Here is a 21,932-nt window from a genome sequence, read left to right on the forward strand (position 1 = left end):
ACGTAAAATATAAACTGAAACACTGGTTCGAATATGGTTTAGCGCATTTGAATCATTTGATTCTATTATGGCTGCTCTGAGTTCCATAATCTGAACCACTATCAGTGAAAAATTCTAAGTGAATGTGTTTATTCATGACAGACATGTAACCTTTGCGGTAGCAGAGAAAGTTGCATGAACTTGAATATGGCATCAAGATTATATCAACTTACCACCATTAACGATTCTGAAACATCAGACCAAGCACAAAACAGAGGACGACCAAATGAAGACGCTTCACTGAAGAAAGATCTTGTCCTGATTGTGCTGCGACCGAGAGCCCCTTGCGTCTCTTCTTCCGCAAATTTTCCTCCCTCTTATTCTTCCTGATCTCAACCATGTTAAGTCTCCTTATAACACCATCTTCTGAAACTTTTCCTCCAGAAACACTAATTGTCCTTCACATTCACGAGTCCCATAAACAAAAACAAAAATCAGAAATCCATTTCTCAAAAATCCTTTCAGCAATGACTTCCAATACTGTTTTATACTGGGGAAATTGTTGTTATTTCAGGAGCCACAAAGAAGAAATCTTACAAGGAGATCGTGATCGATGGGAGGCGGAGAGAAATCAAACTGCAACTAATCAGAAGCCGAGACGCAACGGATCTGGAAGATCTGCGTTCTTGAGAACCACTGTTTCGGAGACGGAGGGAGCAGCGGCGAAGGATTGATCTCCATAAATCAAAGAGAGAAGATTCAGCGAGATTTTGGAAAAAGCTATAAGATCGTCGAAGAGAAGAAGAACACAGATTTTTGTTCGTTTGATAATAAAATATTGATATAATTATTTAATTATTTGAGATAAATAAAAATATCAATAGGTTGAGCGGATATTCATGGGTCATTGGATTTGAGTGGGTTTAACCCTGGTATTACTGTAATTAAAGAAACAAGTAAGGGAGAAGCAAGGATTTTCCAGGGTTTTCATTATTAAAAGAAAATCAAAATTAAATTAATTATTAGATTATGGCTTCTGAGCCTATTTTTTCCTAAATTATGGCATTTTAGCCTCTCGCTTGAAGGAAAGGTTTAATGGCTGTAATGCCACAAATTGAAAAAAAATAATCTGTTGTGCCATAAACAAATCTACATGCCATAATATATATATAATTCCCAATTTACCCTTAATGAAAGTTTTTGTGGCATTTTTGAATTTGGTGAAAAAATAATTGATTTTATTAAAATTAATAATTTAAAACGAAAATTAATAAAAAAAATAATTTTTTTTCATGCTCTTTTTCTTCTTCGTCGGTGGATTCTGAAAACAAGCAAATCTCATTTTCGCCGTTGAATCCTCGCCTCTTCCTTTTCTTCTTCATCTTCTGCAATCAGTTTCTTATTTTATCTCCTTTCTCCACCACCATTGTTGAAGTTTTAAAATCCAGTTAGGTTTTTATTTACAGATTTGGGGATTTCAAAATTTAGGGATTTGATTTGCCAAAATTGTTTGTTCTAGATGCAAATCGGGTTGGTATGTGACGATTAGGTCTTTGCATAGATAATTTTTCGAATTCAGTTGTTAAATCATGGTGATTCTTAGGTAGATTAGAATTAGAACCCGAGATCATCACCAAATCTGCAGAAAAAGGACAACTGGTACAAATGGTACAACTAAGAGATAAGAGGACAATTAGTACAACTGGTACAACTATGAGATAGAGGACAACTGGTACAATAGGTATAACTAAGACAACTTAAATAATTGTTGATTGAAAATTCTTTTATTATAATTACGAATCGGGTTGGTAACCCCGTTTTATTTGACGATTAGCATGGATAATTTTTTTAATATAGTTGTTGAATCATAGTGGTTCTTAGGTAAATTATAATTATATCTGAGTTCATCAGCAAATCTGCAGAGAGGGACAACTAGTACAATTATGTACAATTATGTACAACTATGTACAAAAATTGACAATGCACATAGGTGCACATGTTACCTTGACGGATAACTAGACACTTAGGAAAGTTAATCTAGTCTAGAGGATTTCATTTTTGGCCGAAAATGCTTTCCGGATGGAAATAAACAAGGTATAACTGGACACATATATACAACTATATGTAATTCTTTCATTAGAAAATAATAATGATAAAACTATAAATATAAAAAGCAAACATCCACTTAAAAAAATGTAGAAAAGTCGTAAAGTATAAGGAATAAAATTAAAAAGATGGATAACATAAAATTATCATTTTTCTAATATATATTATTGGTTTCACATCAAACATCCCTTCTGATACAAAGAAGACTTTGATAATGTTAACAATCTTATGATGGAAAAGAGCCAAAATTATGATTTTGCATAAATTGTAGTATGAAAATGTTATAAATGGACTACAATAATCGAAAATTATGTGGACAACTACAAAATAATAATTTATATCAAGGGACAACTGAAAAAAATGCTAAAATCGCCAAAGGACAACTATGAAGAATTGTGGACAACTGGACAACTATGTACAACTATGTACAAAATTGACGGCACACGTGGTACTTTGACTGCGCACATGTTCTTTTTTGTCGACGCACATGTGTATTTTTATTAATTTTTAATAGATTTTAATTATAATTTTAAATTACATAATTATATCAGTTGTACTAGTTGTACCAGTTGTATTTCACACGTGCGTCTACAACAGACAACATAGTTGTACCTAGTTGTCCAGTTGTCCAAAATTTGTAATAGTTGTCCTTTCATCGATTTTATAGTTTTTTCAGTTGTCCTTCGACAAAAATTATTATATTCTAGTTGTCCACAAGAATTTCGAACATTATATAACAGCCCCAAGAGTTTTACGTTATTATTTTTCTATTTTTATATTTTTGCATAGACGCTTGCATAAGATGGATAACATTGTCAAAGACTTCCTTATAATATAAGGGCTATTTCAAATGAAATCAAAAAAATTTGGTTCTTTGAACAAAACAAAGTTTTATTTTATTCTTTCTAGTATAGACGTGAAAAGATACAATTTTTAGAGTATGAGTTATATTGGTTTTTAAGTAAGAATTTTAAGAATTTGTTTTTAACATTACAATTAAAATATAGTTGTCCCGCGTTGCACCTAGTTGTCCTGGAGAAATTCATAACGTAATTGTATCTAGTTGCACCTAGTTGCCCTGTAAAAATTCATAACATAATTGTACCTAATTGCACCTAATTGCCCTGAAGAAATTCATAACGTAGTTCTACCTAGTTGCGCACATGTTTTTTTTTGTTGGCACACATGTTTTTTCTAACTAATTTTTCATTAAATTTTATTATAATTTTAAATTATATAGTTATACCACTTGTACCAAATTGTACTTAGTATTAGTTGTGCATACTTGTACTTAGTTGTCCATAATTGTATTTAATTGTACCATAATTATACTTAGTTGTCCATAATTGTACTTAGTTGTCCATTTTTGTATTTGATAAAAAAGTGAATAAAATAGAATGTAACAAAAAATGAAAAAAGATGGTTGATTTCTTTTATTTCTTCTTGTTTTGTGAAAAACGCATAATAGATCAAACAAAACATCCAACAACTCATAATAGATAACCATTTGCTAAAACCTTTAAAGGCGACTAAAATTGCATAAAGAGTATAGTAAACTCTATGAGTCAGGAGAAAACCCGCATTCTATCATCAATTTCACAAGTGGAACTCTCTACATCCAGCGATTTATTAATTTCTTCATTGATCCCGGATTAGAGAGAGTTTTTTGGTCAGAACTAACAATCGATCAGCTCTATAAGATCCATCCATCACGACTTCATTTGATGGGGAGGGCGAGGGAGGATCGAATTTGCCAGCTCTTCGTTCACCATCACCAGAAGAGGTGGCATCTGCTTCATAACCTCTGGCATATCATTCAAGCTACAACACACAATTGTTCAATCAACATAGCAAGCAGATATTTGAGTTAATAACACCAAAAATTTAAAACAACATATTTGTTGGAAGAGAGGGACATATCCCAAAAAAAGCTAATGACAGAGATATGATCTATAGATATATGGGCAAAAAGTATTACTCGTTCAAGATTGCGAGGATATTTTCCCAAGCTTTGCACAAGATACTGACGTTCTCATGTATCTGCAACGGGAAGATAGAATCTCTTAAGCTGATAAAGTTCAAATAAATATATCCATCATAGGATTACTCAAAAGCCAATAATACAAGGTAAAGAAACAAATCCAGTCCCAAGGAAGTATACAAAAGTCTACAAGCTGAAAGATAGAAGTTGCATTCACCTGGAAAGCTGAGAAATTTGATGAAACTTGATTAAACATCTGAGAATTTTGTTCAAGAAGATCTCCACTCACACCACCAATAACTGCAAAGAAGCAAAGATACATATGCCTCTTTTAGTCCAATCTGGAACATTTTGATTCAAAAGAAAAGAAAAAAAAACTAGATTCTTGGACAAACCTTTATATGAAATGCCATCATCAGTATCTATAGGCATCATAGGAGGAGCATATGAAGGACCATTCGGATGCACATTCAAATGAGATGAAGACTTGGCTGAAGAATCTGCAGCTTTTTCCTGACAAACAGAATGTGAAAGAGATTAATTTGCTGATGTAGACTTTTAAATGCATCATAATACGACCCAAGAACATTTACCCGTTGAAATCATAAGTAAATGACTCAAAATTCAAGCTAGTTACACACTATAACCCAATCAAAATGCTTTCAATTATTTTTCTTTTGTTTGTTATCAAAATTGCATATTGGAATTGAAATCCACGTACCTAAACCTCGCCTTTCATTCCTCTCACCATATTTCTCTGGAATAAAGATCATTCTCCCTGAACCCATTCTCAATACTCTTCTAATCTGTGTTTTAAAAAAAGTTATAACAATTTGGAGATCCATTGAGCCAAAATTGAAGTGATTTATCTCTATGAGAAATAAAATCACCTGGAAGTCTGATTGAGAGTAAAGAGTTAAAAACCAGAGAAAGATGAGAGAAAAAAGGTGAGAGAGAAGAGACAGAGAGAGACGGAAACGGAAGATAAAGAGTGAGTAAACGGCAAGAAGACGAGGAAAGTGAGCAGAAAAAAAGATGATCGAAGTGGTGGAGAACATGAAGATCGAAGAAGAGGAAGAAGATGGAGCGATGAAGGAGAAATCCTCATAAATAATATATTTTTTTAATTAATTTAGAATATAATTATTATGGGATAAATATCAGTTGGGTCGGGTTATAGGGTTTAGGTGGAATGGATGGATATCACCCATGTTTTATTGTAATTAAAGAGACAAGTAAAGGAGAAAATAGAATTTTCCAGGATTTTCGATATTAAAAAAAAATCAAAATTAAATTAATTATTAGCTTATAGCGTATGGGCATACTTTTTCCTGATTTATGGCATTTTAGCCTGTCGCTCTGAAGGAAATCTTACTGTAGATATTCTCGGTAAATCTACCATCACATGAAATCATGTTTCTTTTATCACTCCTTTGTTCCATCTGTAATACTAATAACTGACGCTTTACTTTTATTTCTTCTTAATAATATTCAGATGAAAAGAAAAAATAAGTATATAAATAAACAAGTTGCATAATCTAGCACGTAATGATTTAGAATTTAGCCGAACAATAATGATGTCATACTAAAGAATACATTAGCTTCTGCTTCTTTCTTTTGGTGCATAACAAAAATGTTCACCCATTGCATTTAATTTTTGTTTTTAGGCATGTTCATTTTTTATGTGGATGATGTTATTAGTTTCTGTTTTCGTTTTTTTTGCTATCTAAATATTGCATTTTGATGCAATTTTGTTTGTTTATATTTTCAATTAAATACTACTAATAATAAAATAACAAAAATGACAATCTTTTATGTTAGTAAATTTATTTTATGATATAAATTATTTTACAACTAGATAACTAACTTTTAATTAAACAGTCCGATAAAAATTAATGGATTTCATAATAGAGAAAATTTGAAAAAATACCTTGAAGTGAGTTTATATTTTGGAAACTACACCTTTTTAAAAAAAAATTGAAAACTACACTTATTAAAGAGTAAAATGACTAAATTAACCTATATAATAATTATACTAATTTTGACATTTAAATCATAATGTTTTCTCAATGAAAATTAGAATATATTTACAGATATTCTATGCAAAATAATATATTTTTTTTCTTCAAATTATTCTTATAACCAATTTAAATAATATTTAAATAGAATGTCCTTTTTAATTAAAGATGTTTGACGACAAAAATAAATTTTAAATTTATTGTGTTTCATTTCAAACATGTTTTGTCTTACCATCTACTATCATAGAAATTTTTTAGATGATATTCGACTCGAATGCTTTTGTTTGTGATGATTTTGTGTTTCTCTTACTACACATTCATCTTAAATCAAAAATAAAAATAAAATAAAAGAGAAGGTCAAATGTGCTTCATAAGAATGAACGAAATGAACGTACAATATGGTTCTTACAGTACCTTCCAAAATAGAGGTAACGTAGTGCACTTAGATCTATTCAATCACTATTTATCTGATAAAACAAGAACACTACTTTATATAAATAGTATGATAGATTTGGTGTATCATATCATTTAACGTCAATGTTGGCAGGTATTACACTAAAGATTACGTATACATTTATACCATTACCAATACTCTGAAACCATTGTGATTTTGCATGAGACAATCTATTGTTTATTCTCGGTTATAGTTACTGTGAATCAGAGAGACTACCAGAAATCGAAGGAAGCTATGTTGCTCTGTTTTCTTTTAGCTCTGTTTTTTTTATAAGAAAACTGAATTGTTTGATGAAACCATTTAATGTCATCTTTATATACACACTAATTTTGTAAGATAAATTTAAAATTTTTGAAAGATTTATCCAACTGTAAACTACACAACACTAAGTAATTACTTATCTTTATCTCAAACAAAAATTAGTCATAATTTTAATAATTTCGAATTTTTAGTTTTTTCATTAAAATACGTAATTATCTAATTAACTTTGGGCAAAAACGTTTTTTTACATATATCAAAAGTGTAGTTTTCAAAAATATTAAAAAGCAGTGTATTTTACTAATTCAAAAACTTAAAAAGTGTATTTTGCCAATTTACCCTACATAATATGGTTTCACCGTTTTTTATTCTTGGTTTAATTGAAAAATACTTTTACACATTTTTGGCAGTTTGACTCTATTTTTCAATTATAGTTAAAAAAAATTGTGTCTTTTTGACTGAAAATGTTAGTTTCATTTAGCTAGAGAACAATATTTTTCATATTTGAAAAAATGCTATTTTACGAATTAAGCGGAAAACAAAAAATAATGTTTCTAATTTTGTTGGCAAAATGCAAATTTTACTGGTTATAGATGCACCAATCATCATTCATCAACGGTAGTTAATGATGATGTTTTACATTTAATTTATAACCTTTATTTTTTTTATTTTTTCTTATTTTTGATTATATTTTACATATTTTTCTCTTTTTTGCTTATTTTTGTCAATTTTTTTTTAAAAGAGTTAGTGGAATTTAGATTTGTGTAGAATTTGCTGATTTCAAAAGTTGAGAGAACTTAAAATATAACTAGGTGGAGATCCGTACCAAACGCGGACATGTAATGTATATAAAACTGATTATAAAATTTGTAGAAATCGAACATTGGTAAGTATAATTTTGAGAAACTTTTCCTTTTTTCATGTCATGTGAAAAAGTTCTGCTTGAGGGAATGATCCATTGGGCGGTACATCTAGAAGAGGATCCTGATCAAAAGTATCATTATCTTCCATTTCATCTACTATGTATTGGTTTTTTTCTCCGACTTTTTCTTCTGATTATTATTTTTTTTTAATTAGATTTTCAGTAGCTATGATCCAAATAGACCAATAATTTTTTTTTAATTATTCTTCTCATCAAATTTTATTTCAATTCTGAAGTTAGTTATTTCATTCGCTAAAAATCAAATATATTATATGATAACATAAAAAGTATCAAGAGTTTCGATTACTCATTTTTCTCATAATATACTTATTATTTTGAAATGAAATGTTTTCTGCCAAGATTCTTAATAAGACACCAAAAATGCTTCATGTTCATCAGCAACAACAAAATTTATTGCTTATATGAATTTTTTTACAAACACTCAATCCTTATCTTCATCTACATATGATTGTACGCAGTATTTTTCATATGTATCATCGACAAATAAAAATCATATTGATCGATAAATTAATAAATAGTATTTTGTTGTCTCAAATATTGTAATTACAAACGACTATCTCTCATCGTTGGAACTATCTTCCCGTTTCGCCATAATTCTCTCTCCTTGTTGGTTCTTATATTTCTCCTAAACAAGCAGAAAATCACTTATTAAGATTGTAGATCTAAATTTGAAAACAATAATGCATTAAAAATATAATTATTATATAGACTACAATATAGTTTTTTTGTTATATATATAGAAACTATTATTCAATATATGTTATCTCCGATTAAGAATATTTAAGAATATTTAAAAATAAAGAATCGTTAAATTCGTCTTTCACTTATTTTTCTTATGATCTTTGCCTTCTCTACTTCTTATTTCTATTTCTATTTTTTTCTTCATCTTTTTTTTTCCTGTTGTATTCTTCTGCTTCCTTTTTTCTTCATCTTTTTCATAGAATTTAACTTCTTCATCATTTACGTCTGCTACGGCCTCTTCTTCTTCTTTTTCTTTCTGGTTTATATTTATTCTTCTATGTTCTCCTTCTTCATTATTCTTGTCTTCTTCATATTCTATGACTTCTTTATGGTTTCTCTTTGTCTCATTCTTCATATTTACCTTCTTCAACTTCCTATTTTTCATCTTCTGGCCTTCTTTGTAGTTTTTCTTCATCCGTGTTTATTTTTTCCTGTCTTATCCAATTTGTGTTCTATCCAATTTTCTTCTACTTCTACTCCGCATTTTTCTACTTCTAACATCTTCGTCTCATCTGTCTTCTTATTACTTTTCTGGTTTTTATTTTTATTTTCTTCGTCATATCATGTTTTCCAACTTCTTCTTCATCTATTTTGGATTCTTCTTTTTAATTCCTCTTCGATATCTTTCAAATTTACTTATTCCTTGTCTTTGTCTTCTCCAGCTTATTATTCTTCCGGGTTCTCTTCTTCCTTTTCCTTCATTGTCTTATTCTTCTTCTTCTTCTGATTTGTAACCTTCTCTTTCAGCTTCCAATCTTTCTTTTACTTCATCATCTTCGACTTCTTCTATATCTTCCATCATCGTCTTCTTCTTTTCTTACGATTGTTTATACCGATTTTTATTCTTCTAATTCTCTCCCTATCTCTTCTTCTTCATGATTATCTTTGTCTTTCCCATCTTTTTATCCTTCCATGTTTTTATTCTTCAGTCGACAAATCAATTAGCTTTTATTCTTCCATTAGAAAAATCAGTTAGCTTTTCCATCCGAACATCAACCATCTTTACAATTCCAAACAAACTTAGAAGGTATTTCTGAATAATGGAGACATATAAACTTCGAGAAACACATGATTACACTCAAGCCAAGAAAAAAATTTGCTTTGTCGATTCTGACTATCCAAATATGTATGTATAGTCAGAAAACGAAACCAGCAATTAAGGAAGATGGTATAACAGAACATGAAAACCCTAAAAAAATGAAAGCAAATTTGCCGCATCAAAGAAAAGGAACCACATGCCATTACACATGTAGCATTAAAACAACTAAATGGACCTTCACTATGTTCTTCTTCTTCTTCTTCAGCTTCATGAAAGGTAAATGTAGCCGGAGAAGTTACACAAAGCAAGAACCATTTTGTAAATACATGTGTTTCGAATACTTACTAATACTGACATAGTTCGCTAATTACCCCCTCATAATATGATATCCATTTTTGTTTGCTGCTGAAAACATCAGATTCTTTCATAATTGTGAACAATTAAAAAATAATGATTAAAGTTAACTCTAAAATGTGATGTACGTCACACATATTCCAACTTTCTTTTTCCACAATAAGCCTATAGCTTCATATGAACAAAATGGAATTTAATTGTTTCATTTGAAGTTGAGCACTTTTTATATAGTTGCATCAAGTTCTAGTTTGAGGTAGTATTTGTTAACGTATAAAGCATTCAGTGATAATAAAATTTCATAAGAGATTACAAGATCCAATCTAACACATATGATTAACTCTCTTGGAATCAATGTAATTTTCCAAAGATCCAAGTCTACTTTGAATCGGCTTTTTATAAAAATGGTCCTTCTGAAATACCCTACATAGAGACATCTTCTCAAAGGAGAGCCCTTCCATGTCACAATTCTCAGCTATACTATCTCAAAATCATAAAATAAATATGGGATCCACCAAAGTATCCAAAATACTTTTATAAAAAATGATTGATTCACATTCCAATGCTTGGATACTTCTAGTTTTCTTAAAGTCACTCTAATTACTTCCAATGTCTCCTATATCAAAGACAACTCCGTACTCCTCTCTCTTTTCTTTTAAAGCTGTCATGACCTCTGCTTCTGGTCTCGCTAATACCATCCTCAAATACAACAGGTTCATAGCTCAATCTGTAATGTTTGCATCAAGATTCATAGCTCAAGCTGTTAATAGACCTTTGATAGCATTAATCAAATTGTGTAGATCGAAGTTCAGACATTGAAGAGATAAAAAGATTGTGCTCTGTTTTATATTCTTATCCCATACTTGAAAGCTTTTGTTTTTGTCCAGTTAGATTCTATCAAATGGCTAAGATCACAGTGACACCAACATATGCCCTTGCAGAGTTTGTTCTCTTAAAAAAAAACATTTATTCCACAAAGTTATGCTGGTTTTTTTGTGAAATTTCACCTGATTAATTAAGAACTCTCATTACATGTTTTTTGTTTGTTTTAACCTTGTTTTAGAGTTTGTTCTTTCACAAATTGTGGCATTAGCCGTTGTATCCCTAGGTGTGGCCATTGCGAGAGTAACCGATCTATAATTAAATTTGTTTTCTGTATTGGTTGCTCTTGCTTGGATTATACAAGTGCCATTAAAAAAATACTCTATTCTAATCTTCAGCAACAATAAAATTGTACTGTCCTAGCGTAGGAATTTCTCTCTCTCTTTACTTTAATTAAGGCTTAAGCAATATAGGTCTCTTATGATAATACACTTTTTACTGAATGAAGATTGATGTGGAAGACGATTTTTCTCGGTGCGATTTACTGTCTTCTTCTTATTGTCTCTCATGCCATGACTTAAACCACCTAGAGTTGTGCTCTTCAAATAAGACTTGGTTTATACCTCTGCAATCCTTAGCTCGACTTTGCTCGGCTTTCTTCTCCAGCCTGCTCGGGACATGGCTCTAGAACACAATATCGGGAGGTACCTCTCATATGGGGTTTCCATTTTTGGATTCTAGGATGCCAAACCCATTTGGATGGAAACTCGGTATAAAATAGCAATTGTGCCTCCTGAGACACTTGATTGCATTCCATCCAAGTCAAAAACTTGTTATGCTTTTCCTTTTTTTTTGAGTTACCATTGTCAGACCACATAATTTATGACGAAGGGAGATGGTAAGGTAAAACGTGATTCCCTACCAAAAAGATCAATATAATAAATTAGAGAGATCAAAATAATAAATTAGAGAATTTGCGAGTACGATAGTATAACAAGTTAACTATTTTTTGCACACTCTGAATTTATAAAAAAACTAATTAATAACAATTATTATTATTACCTGTTAGAACCATTGGAAGATATGATTCCAAAGTTCAAGCCAATCAGCTATAATTTGTGGGATGAACTCTAGGTTTAAGAAAATAAAAATAAAGAAGCTCAGGTCAATCTATATTTACGAAAAATAACTGATTACTCCTAAACGTAATTACATACAAGATATGATAGTACATTTCTTAAACATCTTTTTACGAACATGAATATATAAAAAGACGTTTACGAACAATAAAAAAACGAACACGACCTAAGAAGATGGTGATGGTTATTGTATGTTAAAAAAATATGTATACGATATGGGTATATATAGAGCAGGATAAATGCTTTAGGGTTTAGGGTTTCTATGTTGGTGGTCCATTTAATAGATTCAGTGGCTATGATGCTGGGCCATAAATAAACTTGATGGCCCATAATCGATAAAAAAAGCCATATCACATATATTGACACGTAGGATTAATGATCATCTTATCAGAACTAATTAAAATGCCACATAATTTTTTTAATAATGACACATAAACGAATCGCTGTGGAGATGACACATGGATTTCTGACTTCGTAAATAATAGTATAGATTGTTATTAAGATCATATCAAATTAATTTGTTTGGCAATAAGAATAATAGTTATCCAAAAACAGAATCATCTAAAATGAAAGAAATCATATTTGGACATAAAAAATGTTTCTGTTTTAATAGAATTGATATTATTCTTAGTTTAATCCATGGCCTATAGGTGAATTTAAATGATATAAGTTTGTTGTTTCTAGAAATCAGACTTTGACTTACTCCCTATATCTTTTACTCATGCACAACTCTTATAGACTGGACAAACCTCATCACTTATAGCCCAACTCGGGTCCTTAATTAGGAAGTTGGCTTCTCAATTAACAGTGTACCAACTAAGGAACAACAAGCTTCAAAATCACCAATACTCGCACCATTGATAACCTTCAAAAAAAAAATACGATCACCATTAATAGACATTGACAACACTTTTGTAACTTAATGGTTATGTGGCTTCAATGAAGGGCTCCTCCTACTCAACTTGTTTTGCTTCCTTGATTTTTATTTCCATTTTTTGGCAAGGTCTTAGGATATTAAGTTTAACTCTTTTGTAAAATCACAAGTATTATGATATTTGAAAAAAAAAATGAAAGAACTAGGACAAAGGTGAAGAGTTTTTTTTTAGATAAACAAGATGTTTAATCTGGGCCAAATAAGTCCAGAAGCCTTTAACATTTTTACTCATCTCAGTTGCCACTTGATCATGTGACCTCTTGGTTTACCGTAGTATATATTTACAATCATGCTGTGAACCTCTGGTTGATAGCTTAAACTATTTAGACTCCTTGTAATGGTGGTTTTTTCAACCGTTGATAATTTTTGTCAACAGTTGAAACCTTTACAATTGTGTGTTGAATTTTAGTTATAGATGATATGTCAAAATCAGTGTTGACACTTTAATTTAATTTTAATCGATAATTATTATTAATAATATGTAATCACAAAAATCAAAACATAAAAGAAAATAAAAATATGAAATAAAATTGGTGGGATAGGATGTTGTAATTTTATTAAACAAAACTATTGTAGAAAGTAAAAATTGAATGAGTATTGAATTATGATGTGGAAGAAAGATAAGAAAATGTGGAAGAAAGAAAAAATGATATGCAGAGTGTTGTAACTATCAACCAACATACATAGTCTTACAGTGGCATGTTGTAAACTTTAGTACAACAAATTGATATTTTTTTTGTATTGCAATGAATGCTGTAAGGAAAAGATAAGGTGATCTAGCAAAAATTATGTTAAAAATTTTCAACAGCGTGAATGTTGATATGTGGGCGATAATTGATGACATGTGAAGAGTATTAATTGGGTGTTCTGATTTCTGATTTTTTTTATCTCAATTATTATTTCATAAATATATACATATATATATATAATATATATCAAAATTCATCATTTTCATATTTTATAAACAGACACTCATTTTATATGATTTAAACACATAAAAAATTATAGTTTTAACTATAATTTCTATATTATGGAATCTCAAAAAAAGACTTCAAATTTGAAGTTGGCAAAATCTCAAATTTGAGGTTTGATGGTGTTTTTCTATAAAAGCAAAACCTCAATATATATATGTATGTATATATATATATATATCGAATAAATAATAAAAACACACCAACTAAATTATAAATTACAAATCACATACCGAATTACTCAATTAAACTACTACCATAATGTTCTTTATATGACCAATTAAAATTTTTAAATGATAAGCAAACTTTTTATTTTGGAGTGTTTATTTAATTTTATATGTACAAACAAAATTTGTAAGGATATATGTGAAATATTAATGAAACATAGAATAAAAAGAGTTAAAAATGATAAACACAAAATGTACTAATAAATATTAATTTTGAAATATATAATTGAAAAAACTAAAATGCAAATAAAAATCATGAACCCCAAATTTGAGGTATTGAACACTGAAACCTCAAATATAAGGTATCACTATTCAATACCGCAAAATTTGAGGTTTTCAAGTATATCTTAGAATGCATAAAACTTGATATTTGAAGTTATAAGGTGTCTCTTAGAGATGCTCTAAGTTGTTTTTGGAATGAACAATACCTCATATTTGAAGATTTGAGATTGCTTTTGGAGATGTCCTTAGATTATCTCCAATGGAGGTTTTTTAGAAAAAATTCTTAACATTGTATGTATATATAAAATAATAGTTAAATATTAGAGGAGTTCAAGTATCTAAAGTTTCTTATTTAAGAACCTTTCTCTCATCTTTTAAGAATCTCATTCTCTTTTTTTAATATGATTTTATTTTATATGATTTTTTAAGAATCCCTCCACTTATTTTAAAAATTTTACCATTTGAGATGTTCTTAGAGCAGTTCCCAGCAGGATCTTAAGGGTTTTTTTTAAGGTAATTAAGCTGCAAAAAAAAATTAAAAATATAATGTTAAGAAACGGTTTTGGTTTAAAAAATTTTAGATACTCTTAGAGACGCTGACATGTCAGCTTGTCATTGGTTGTAGCTTTTATTATTATTTTTTTTAATTTTTTTTCTTCTCAATTAAACTCTCTCTCTTCTCATCCTGAACACACGACCTCTCTCTCTCGTTTTTTTCCGGAGAAAACGATGTTCAGTCCCTTCAAATTGCAAAACACCAAATTTTTGATGCATGTCGAATCGAGTTGAGTCTTCGTTTGGAGGTGATGAAGGTGTGCAAAAATCTGGATTTAGAGAGCTCTGCATCGAAGGAAATCCGGGTAATTTGCTGGAATCTCTGCAAAATTGTTTTTGCTTTGAAAAAATTTCGTAGATGAATTAGTGGGTTGGGAATCATCTTAAATGATTGAAATCGGTTTTCTCTGATAATTATGGGTTTCTTGTCTAGGATTTAGTGATTAATTTCTTCTATGTGATTAGGGAATGAAATTGGTTTCCGATGTCTTGCTTCTGATGAAAAATTGACTCGTTTATTTGCAGGTTCGAGAAGGTGGACATCCGGGATAGCTCATCGGCTTTCACGGCGGAAAGAGGCGGCGGTTATGGTGGTTTTTGCTCCCCTGAATAGGTTATTATCTTCTTCTTTTAATCCATTTTGTTGTTGTTCAATTTAAGGTTTATTGTCTGCGAGTGATGGTTTGGTATGATTTCTGCAAATGATGGTTTGGATTAGATGGTGATTCTATGGTTAGAGTTATAGATAGAGTGAGATTTCTTTGAATAGGTAATTAGCTCCTTCTTTGAAACCATTGAATGCTTGAGTTAGAGTTAGGTTTGATGACGATTAGGATGTGATTGAATGCTTTGAGTCAGAGTTAGAGTTAGGTTTGAGTATGAAGTGAATCAATGCTTAATGTTAATGCTTCACTGTGATCAATGCGTGGTAGTTCTAGGTTAGGTGGAGACTTTAGTTTGACAATGACTAATAACAACACAAACACAAGCTTTCTCTTCTAACTTAAAGCTAACTTTATATATTAAACTTTGCATTGATTGCTTATGCTAACATCAGAAACAAAAGCCTTCATTAACACAACCCAAAACCCTTTATTCCTCTCTTTCCTTCTCCTTTATTCTTCTATTTCCTTCTCGTTTAAACACCCATCGTAGAATCATATAGATTCTACGAATCCATAAAGTGACTCTAGCTTCATGGATCTCTTAACTAGCCAACAAAACACACACAACTTTGAACCAACCCGGTATGATAGTGTTTCACCAAGTATTGAACTTGGTGAATCAGAAGCTGGTGTGCTTGGTTCCCAGTGGTGTGATGCTGTAAGTAAAGGTGAGTTCATAGCCAAAGGACCTCGGAAATCAAGGAGAAAATGGAATCACACAGAAGACGTGGTCCTCATCAGTGTGTGAGTTAATACAAGCAAAGACCCAATAGTGGGTAGTGAGCAGAAAGCGGATGCCTTTTGGAAGAGGATTGCTTTGTACTTTGCTTCAAGTCTCAAGGTTGCTGGCATGGAAAAGAGAGAGGCAGGGCATTGTAAACAAAGGTGGTCCAAGATCAATGATATAGTGTGCAAGTTTGTGGGTTGCTATGAGGCTGCTTCATCTCAGAAAGCTTCAGGACAAAACGAGAATGATGTTATGAAGCTTGCTCATGATATCTATTTCAATGATCATAAGTTTAAGTTCACTTTGGAGCATGCTTGGAGAGAGCTTAGACATGATCAGAAATGGTGTCCAAAAAGAGGATCTGGAGCGGCAAAAAGAAGAACAACTGAGGAGGGAGCTACTCTGTCTGCAAGCTCACACTTTGCAGAGGAAGAATCAATGCCTCGCCCTCCAGGTGTGAAGGCTTCAAAGGCGAAAGGAAAACAAAAAGAGTCCGAACAATGAAGCATCTGTGGAGGCTGATGGGTTATCGATGGAAGAATTTCAAACAATGTGGGAGATAAAGAAGAAATATTTTGCTTTGAAAGAGAAGCACAACAAGCAGAAGTGGTTGGAGAGTCTACTTGCAAAAACAGAGGCACTTAGTGATATAGAAATAACTTTAAAATACAAGCTAATCAGTGACATATTGTCAAATGCTTGAGATTTTGTTTTTCCTTTCTATGATGCACTTCATGTTTTAGTTGAATGTCTTTGTGTTTTAAGTTTCGGACCATATGTAATGTTTTTTTAGTTGTTTGTCTTTTTAGATGTTTGTTTTTCTGTTTTAAGTTTTGGACCATATGTATGAAACCATTTTCATGTCTTCTATGCCTTTGATTTTCATATCTATCAAAGTGTTTTCTTTGTAAACATTGTGGCTTAGACAAATATTGTATACAAGTTTTGGACTCATTGGTTTTGCTTTATGTCGTAGGAAACAGAGCATAATAGAGGAGAATGTGATTTGGAGAAGAAGCCAGAGGTGATACTAAAGAAGAGGAAGAAGAGGGTTTAGAACCAGAAGAAAGAAGAAGCTCCTACAGATGTGCATGATTTCAGGGCCAAGGTACGTCTTAGTCTACATTGTGTTCTTCAGATTGTTTTGGTTAATGTTAATGTTTTCTGGGTTTAGCTTATGAAGTTTTGAACTAGTCTCTGAGCAAAAGTTGTATGAACTAGTGTCTGAGCAAAAGTTTTGAACTGGCTTATGAAGTTTTGAATGTTATCTGGGTTTTGCTTTTCAACTTTTGAACCATTGCAAAAGCCTTTTCTGTTTTACTGTGTTTTGAGCTTGTGAACCCTTGCAAACTCGCAGGGATGTTGTCGGATGACCACCAATAAGGACTTGAAAATGAAGACTTTGGTGCAGCACAGCTTTAGTGCAGCAAATATGAGCATAGAAAACCATCTTTTGGTGTAGCAAAGCTTTGGTCTCCTTATTTTGTCTATGTTTGGCTCTCATTGTATGGTTGGTTTTGTTTTGTAGTCTTGTCTATTTTGGTGTTTTGTTTCACGGGTCATTGTTTCTGGTGTAGCAAAGCTTTGGTCTTTTTCTATTCGTCTTCTCTATATATATGTTTGAACCAAACTCCAAAACTTTATACCAAAGCTTCTCTCCAAAAGTTTACGCACTCCATTTTTTATCAAACACAAAGTTTACAAACAATAACAAATTCCAAATCGTATCAAACACCAAAACTTTACCAAAATCTTTGTTTCTCTATCAAACTCCATCTTCAATCTTGTTTCTCTTCCAAAAACAAAAACATTTCCACCAAAATGTTTTGATGAAACCTTGGATTAAAGATTCCACAATATGTTCAACACCGCTATTAATCGACGTCCTGCAACAAATCCGGAAAAAACGAGCCTATATTGAAAGACAATGCGAAAAGGCCACAAACGCTTATGGAACGATTATTTCAGTGAAGATGCAACATACCCTCCTATATATTTCGATGCCGTTTTAGAATGAACAAGCCTTTGTTCATGCGTATTGTTAACCGACTCTCAAATGAAGTTCAATCTTTCAACAAAGAAGAGATGCTACCGGAAGGTTCGGTCTATCTCGACTACAAAAGTGCATAGCAGCATTTCGTATGATGGCATATGGTTATGCGGCTGATGCAGTTGACGAATACCTCCACCTTCGGTGAAAGTACTGCAATTTCATACTTGGAAAATTTTGTAGAAGGCATAATATATTTCTTCGGAGATGAGTACCAAAGAAGACCCACACCAGAAGATCTTCAACGACTACTCGATATTGGAGAGACATGCGGATTTCCCGGGATGATAGGAAGCATCGATTATATGTATTGGGAGTGGAAGAATTGCCCTACCGCTTGGAAAGGGCAATATACACATGGTTCTGGAAAATCGACAATCGTCTTAGAGGCTGTAGTGTCTCAAGATCTTTGGATATGACACGCGTTTTTTGGACCTCCAGGTAAATTGAACGATATCAATGTTTTTGACCGCTCACCAGTTTTTGATGATATATTACAAGGTAAAGCTCCAAAAGTGAAGTACTTTGTCAACATACACGAGTATCATTTGGCTTACTATCTCACCGATGGAATATATCCTAAATGGGCAACATTTATCCAATCTATTCTAATCCACAAGGCCCGAAAGTATCCTTATTTGCAACATATCAAGAAGCTGTATGTAAAGACGTAAAGCGTGCTTTTGGCGTATTGTAAGCTCGCTTTGCCATTTTCAAAAAGTCGGCTCTTATTTGTGATAAGGTAAAAATAGGAAAGATTATGCGAGCATGTATAATACTTCACAATATGATAGTAGAAGACGAACGCGATGGCTACACTCAGTTTGATGTATCTAAATTCACACAAGTAGAAACAAACAGAACTTCACAAGTGAATTTCACGTATTCTATGGATATCCCTTCAAATCTCTGAAATCTGATGGGCATTTGAAATCAAGTTCGTGATCGAACAATGCATAACAAAATTGAAAGCTGATTTAGTAGAGCATATATAGCAGAAGTTTGGTACAAGTCAAGATTACAACTAATCGTTTATCTGGTTTACGTGTTTTCCATCTACTTTTTATATGTTTCTATGTCATGTATAATTAAAGTGTTATGAAATACATTAATATTTTGTTACAAACCATTTAAATACTCAAATAAAATAAATTTTCAAAATAATTGTTTTTTTTAAGAATCCCACTTAAAATTCTACTATTGGAGATTCATAAAACTTAAACACATAATGGGGTTCTTAAAACCAAATTTAGCAAATTATACAATAAAAATAATCTTAAAAACCCCTTAGAGGTTCTTTTTATTGGAGCTGGTCTTAGCTTCCAATAAACTTTTGTTTTAGCTTAAAAATATCATTTTAGTGACACGAATCCTGACAATAACTATTTAAACTCCCAAAATTTCTAATTATACTTTTAACCACTCAAAACCATTGTACATATTTTGAGGTTGTTGTACAAATGCCTTACAAATGACCATACTCGATGCTAGAGAAGCTAAATGTTTGATTTTTTTTTTTTTTTTTTCCGAGGAAGTTCTAGAATCATTTGGGTCCATAATCTCCTTCGTCTGAGACAACACTCTAATAAACACATCCTTCTAAACAATGTTTGAAATAAGATGCGACATTATGATTACTAGACTATCTACCAGGCATAAATTTCAAATGACCCACGGAAGCTACACTTGTCTTTTGAAGTGGAAGGCCATTACACTGAAGTTTGCCTTTAAGAAGAGTGTATTAACATTTATAAGTAGTTTTGCCTTTTACACAAGTTAAAGAAGAAGACGAAGCAAGTTTTCGCAGTAAATCCTGAAGAAACTTTGGGACTTCCTGAGAAATTTAAGGTTGGATCAAGATCCAAAACTTTTGTTCCATTGTAGATACCAAAAAATATACTTGTACTAATATCTGATGTTTGGTTCACGATTCAATGAAATAAAGAGAATGCAACTGTGCGTGGCCAAGAAAAGTCATTCTTGTCATTGTTTAGCTGTCAGCTTTCGTCTGGTTTGCCATATAAGTCAAATATATCGTCCATATATATGCACACGAGCTATTCATCAATGGCTGCAACCAAAAGATTACATGTTGAAGTTAAAAAGCTCCTCAAATTCATCCCAAAAATATGAAAAAAATAAGCAATAGTATAGATAACTGTTTTACCTGTAGATGAACGGGCACATACTTGAATGTAACAAAATCACAGACCGGCCAATATATAAGTCCATTTCTCAATGTTGGCAGAAGATCTCGCTTCAATCTTGCCAAGATTTCCTCGGTATTTTCACCTTAATATGGATCCAAAACGTGCCAGAACCAACCACACAATGAGTATCAAAAATTTGAAGCAAAGAATACTTCAAAGTTCAAACCATAAGCTTATGATATACATACCTTGTAGAGCAGCATTATAGGAATAGAAGACGGTGTTGCTACAAGGTCCGAAAAGAACCTGCCCCATCATTATCTTCTTAAAGGTTGTCCACACGTCGCGCTTTGGCAATATTTTAGAGAGGTAACTGAACCAAAGATGCTGCGACGGCCCGAGAAATATCAACCCAAAGCTAGCCATTCTCGCTGTTCTTATCAGGTCAAAAGAACCAGATGGCTGCATTGTGATCATCTGTTGAAAGAATGTAGAGAGTCAGAGAGCACAAATCAAAAACAAAAGGGTCTCCTAGTTTCCTTTTTCTTTTACATTTCTGCATAAGATGAAATGAAGATAAACAGAGTTTATAAGCACTCCAAGACAGACACCTAAAGCTTTTTCAGCAATCAAAGCAAAGCTCCGGAAAAAAGTTTCTCTCCCTTTCTCTCCTCAAACTTTCTCACTTCCAAGTTTCTTAAATCTAAAAGACAGATTTAACAACAATGTATTCTATGAAAATGCACCATTTTTTTAAAATAAATTCTGCACATTTCAGTAGATTCTGCACACACCTAAAGCTTTTCTTAATTAAAAGATACGAATTCAAAAGAGATAACAACAACGAGATTCGACGATTGTGTCACGCAACAAGATAAAGGGTCTATCCAAAATCGGTGAAGTCACACAGCTAAAGTATTAATGAAGCGAAATTTCTTCCGCTTATCATCTAGTTTCTTGTTAAATTTGGGAACTTTTTCTTCCTTAACATACCAATCAATTTTGGAATTTTCTATGTATGAGACAATGAGGAATTGGATTTTTTCTTACTAAAGCAAGACTCCAATTATTTACGAAATTCATAAGACAAACTCGTAATTAGTAATGAAACTCGAGAAGAAGAAGAAACCAAAAACCCTTAAATTAACCACTAATGATCTCACCTGAGAAGTGAGATCGGCGGCCATATAAATGAGCGAAGTAGTGACGCTCTTGGTGATGAAAGGGTGCGACTCCACTTTCCTCAAATACCATCGTAGAAACGCAGGTTGTTTCGAAGAGGAAGCATTCGTCGATAGGTTTCGCGAGCGTGAAGAAACGAAGAAAACACGAGGGACTAGGAAACTCCCAGCTTTGCGCAGGTGGTGAATTGATCGGCCGGAAAATCCGAGGATCGGATTCCGACCGAAGAAAACAGTTTTAGCGAGGACATCGTTGATTCCGACGAGAGAACGACGATCGGAGAAACAAGGAGAGATTAGACGTTTGCTCAAGGCGACGATGTTCATCGTTATGATCTCCGATGATTTGTGTTAGTGGCGGCAGCTACAGTTTGTCTGATGCTGTATCTCTCTCTCTGTTAACTGTTGAATTCCCTTAA

At 32.1% G+C, this 21,932-nt stretch overlaps 1 protein-coding gene, 1 long non-coding RNA gene and 1 pseudogene across 3 annotated transcripts; 2 read left to right on the top strand and 1 right to left on the bottom strand.

Annotated features, from left to right (window-relative positions):
- The first annotated feature begins 6,482 nt into the window (after nucleotides 1-6,482).
- LOC112087481 lies at nucleotides 6,483-11,433 on the top strand (annotated as a pseudogene).
- A 3,443-nt stretch (nucleotides 11,434-14,876) lies between these two features.
- Nucleotides 14,877-17,777, top strand: LOC18020490. Of its 2 annotated transcripts, none has more exons than XR_002900124.1 (4): nucleotides 14,877-15,045; nucleotides 15,266-15,353; nucleotides 17,109-17,240; nucleotides 17,490-17,777. It is a non-coding gene; the product is annotated as an uncharacterized LOC18020490 (long non-coding RNA). The 2 variants fall into 2 exon arrangements; XR_002900125.1 differs by having other exon boundaries at nucleotides 17,116-17,240.
- A 2,250-nt stretch (nucleotides 17,778-20,027) lies between these two features.
- On the bottom strand, nucleotides 20,028-21,932 carry LOC18020491 (PXMP2/4 family protein 4). Its single transcript, XM_006403227.2, has 4 exons — nucleotides 21,496-21,932; nucleotides 20,581-20,809; nucleotides 20,350-20,474; nucleotides 20,028-20,253 (listed from the first exon to the last, which is right to left on the bottom strand). The coding sequence occupies exons 1-4, from the start codon at nucleotides 21,838-21,840 to the stop codon at nucleotides 20,173-20,175; spliced, it is 780 nt and encodes a 259-aa protein (XP_006403290.1). The 5' UTR covers nucleotides 21,841-21,932; the 3' UTR covers nucleotides 20,028-20,172.

This window comes from Eutrema salsugineum, unplaced genomic scaffold (genome assembly GCF_000478725.1).
Source record: "Eutrema salsugineum unplaced genomic scaffold, Eutsalg1_0 scaffold_17, whole genome shotgun sequence".
Lineage (NCBI taxonomy): Eukaryota > Viridiplantae > Streptophyta > Magnoliopsida > Brassicales > Brassicaceae > Eutrema > Eutrema salsugineum.

Excerpts from the sequence above, each read along its gene's own strand:
- LOC18020491 (XM_006403227.2), bottom strand. The coding sequence starts at position 21,840 with ATGAACATCGTCGCCTTGAGCAAACGTCTAATCTCTCCTTGTTTCTCC. Across the intron at positions 20,475-20,580 it reads CTATAATGCTGCTCTACAAG|GTGAAAATACCGAGGAAATC; the intron begins GTATGTATATCA and ends ATCCATATTAAG. Across the intron at positions 20,254-20,349 it reads ATGTGCCCGTTCATCTACAG|CCATTGATGAATAGCTCGTG; the intron begins GTAAAACAGTTA and ends TTTTGGTTGCAG.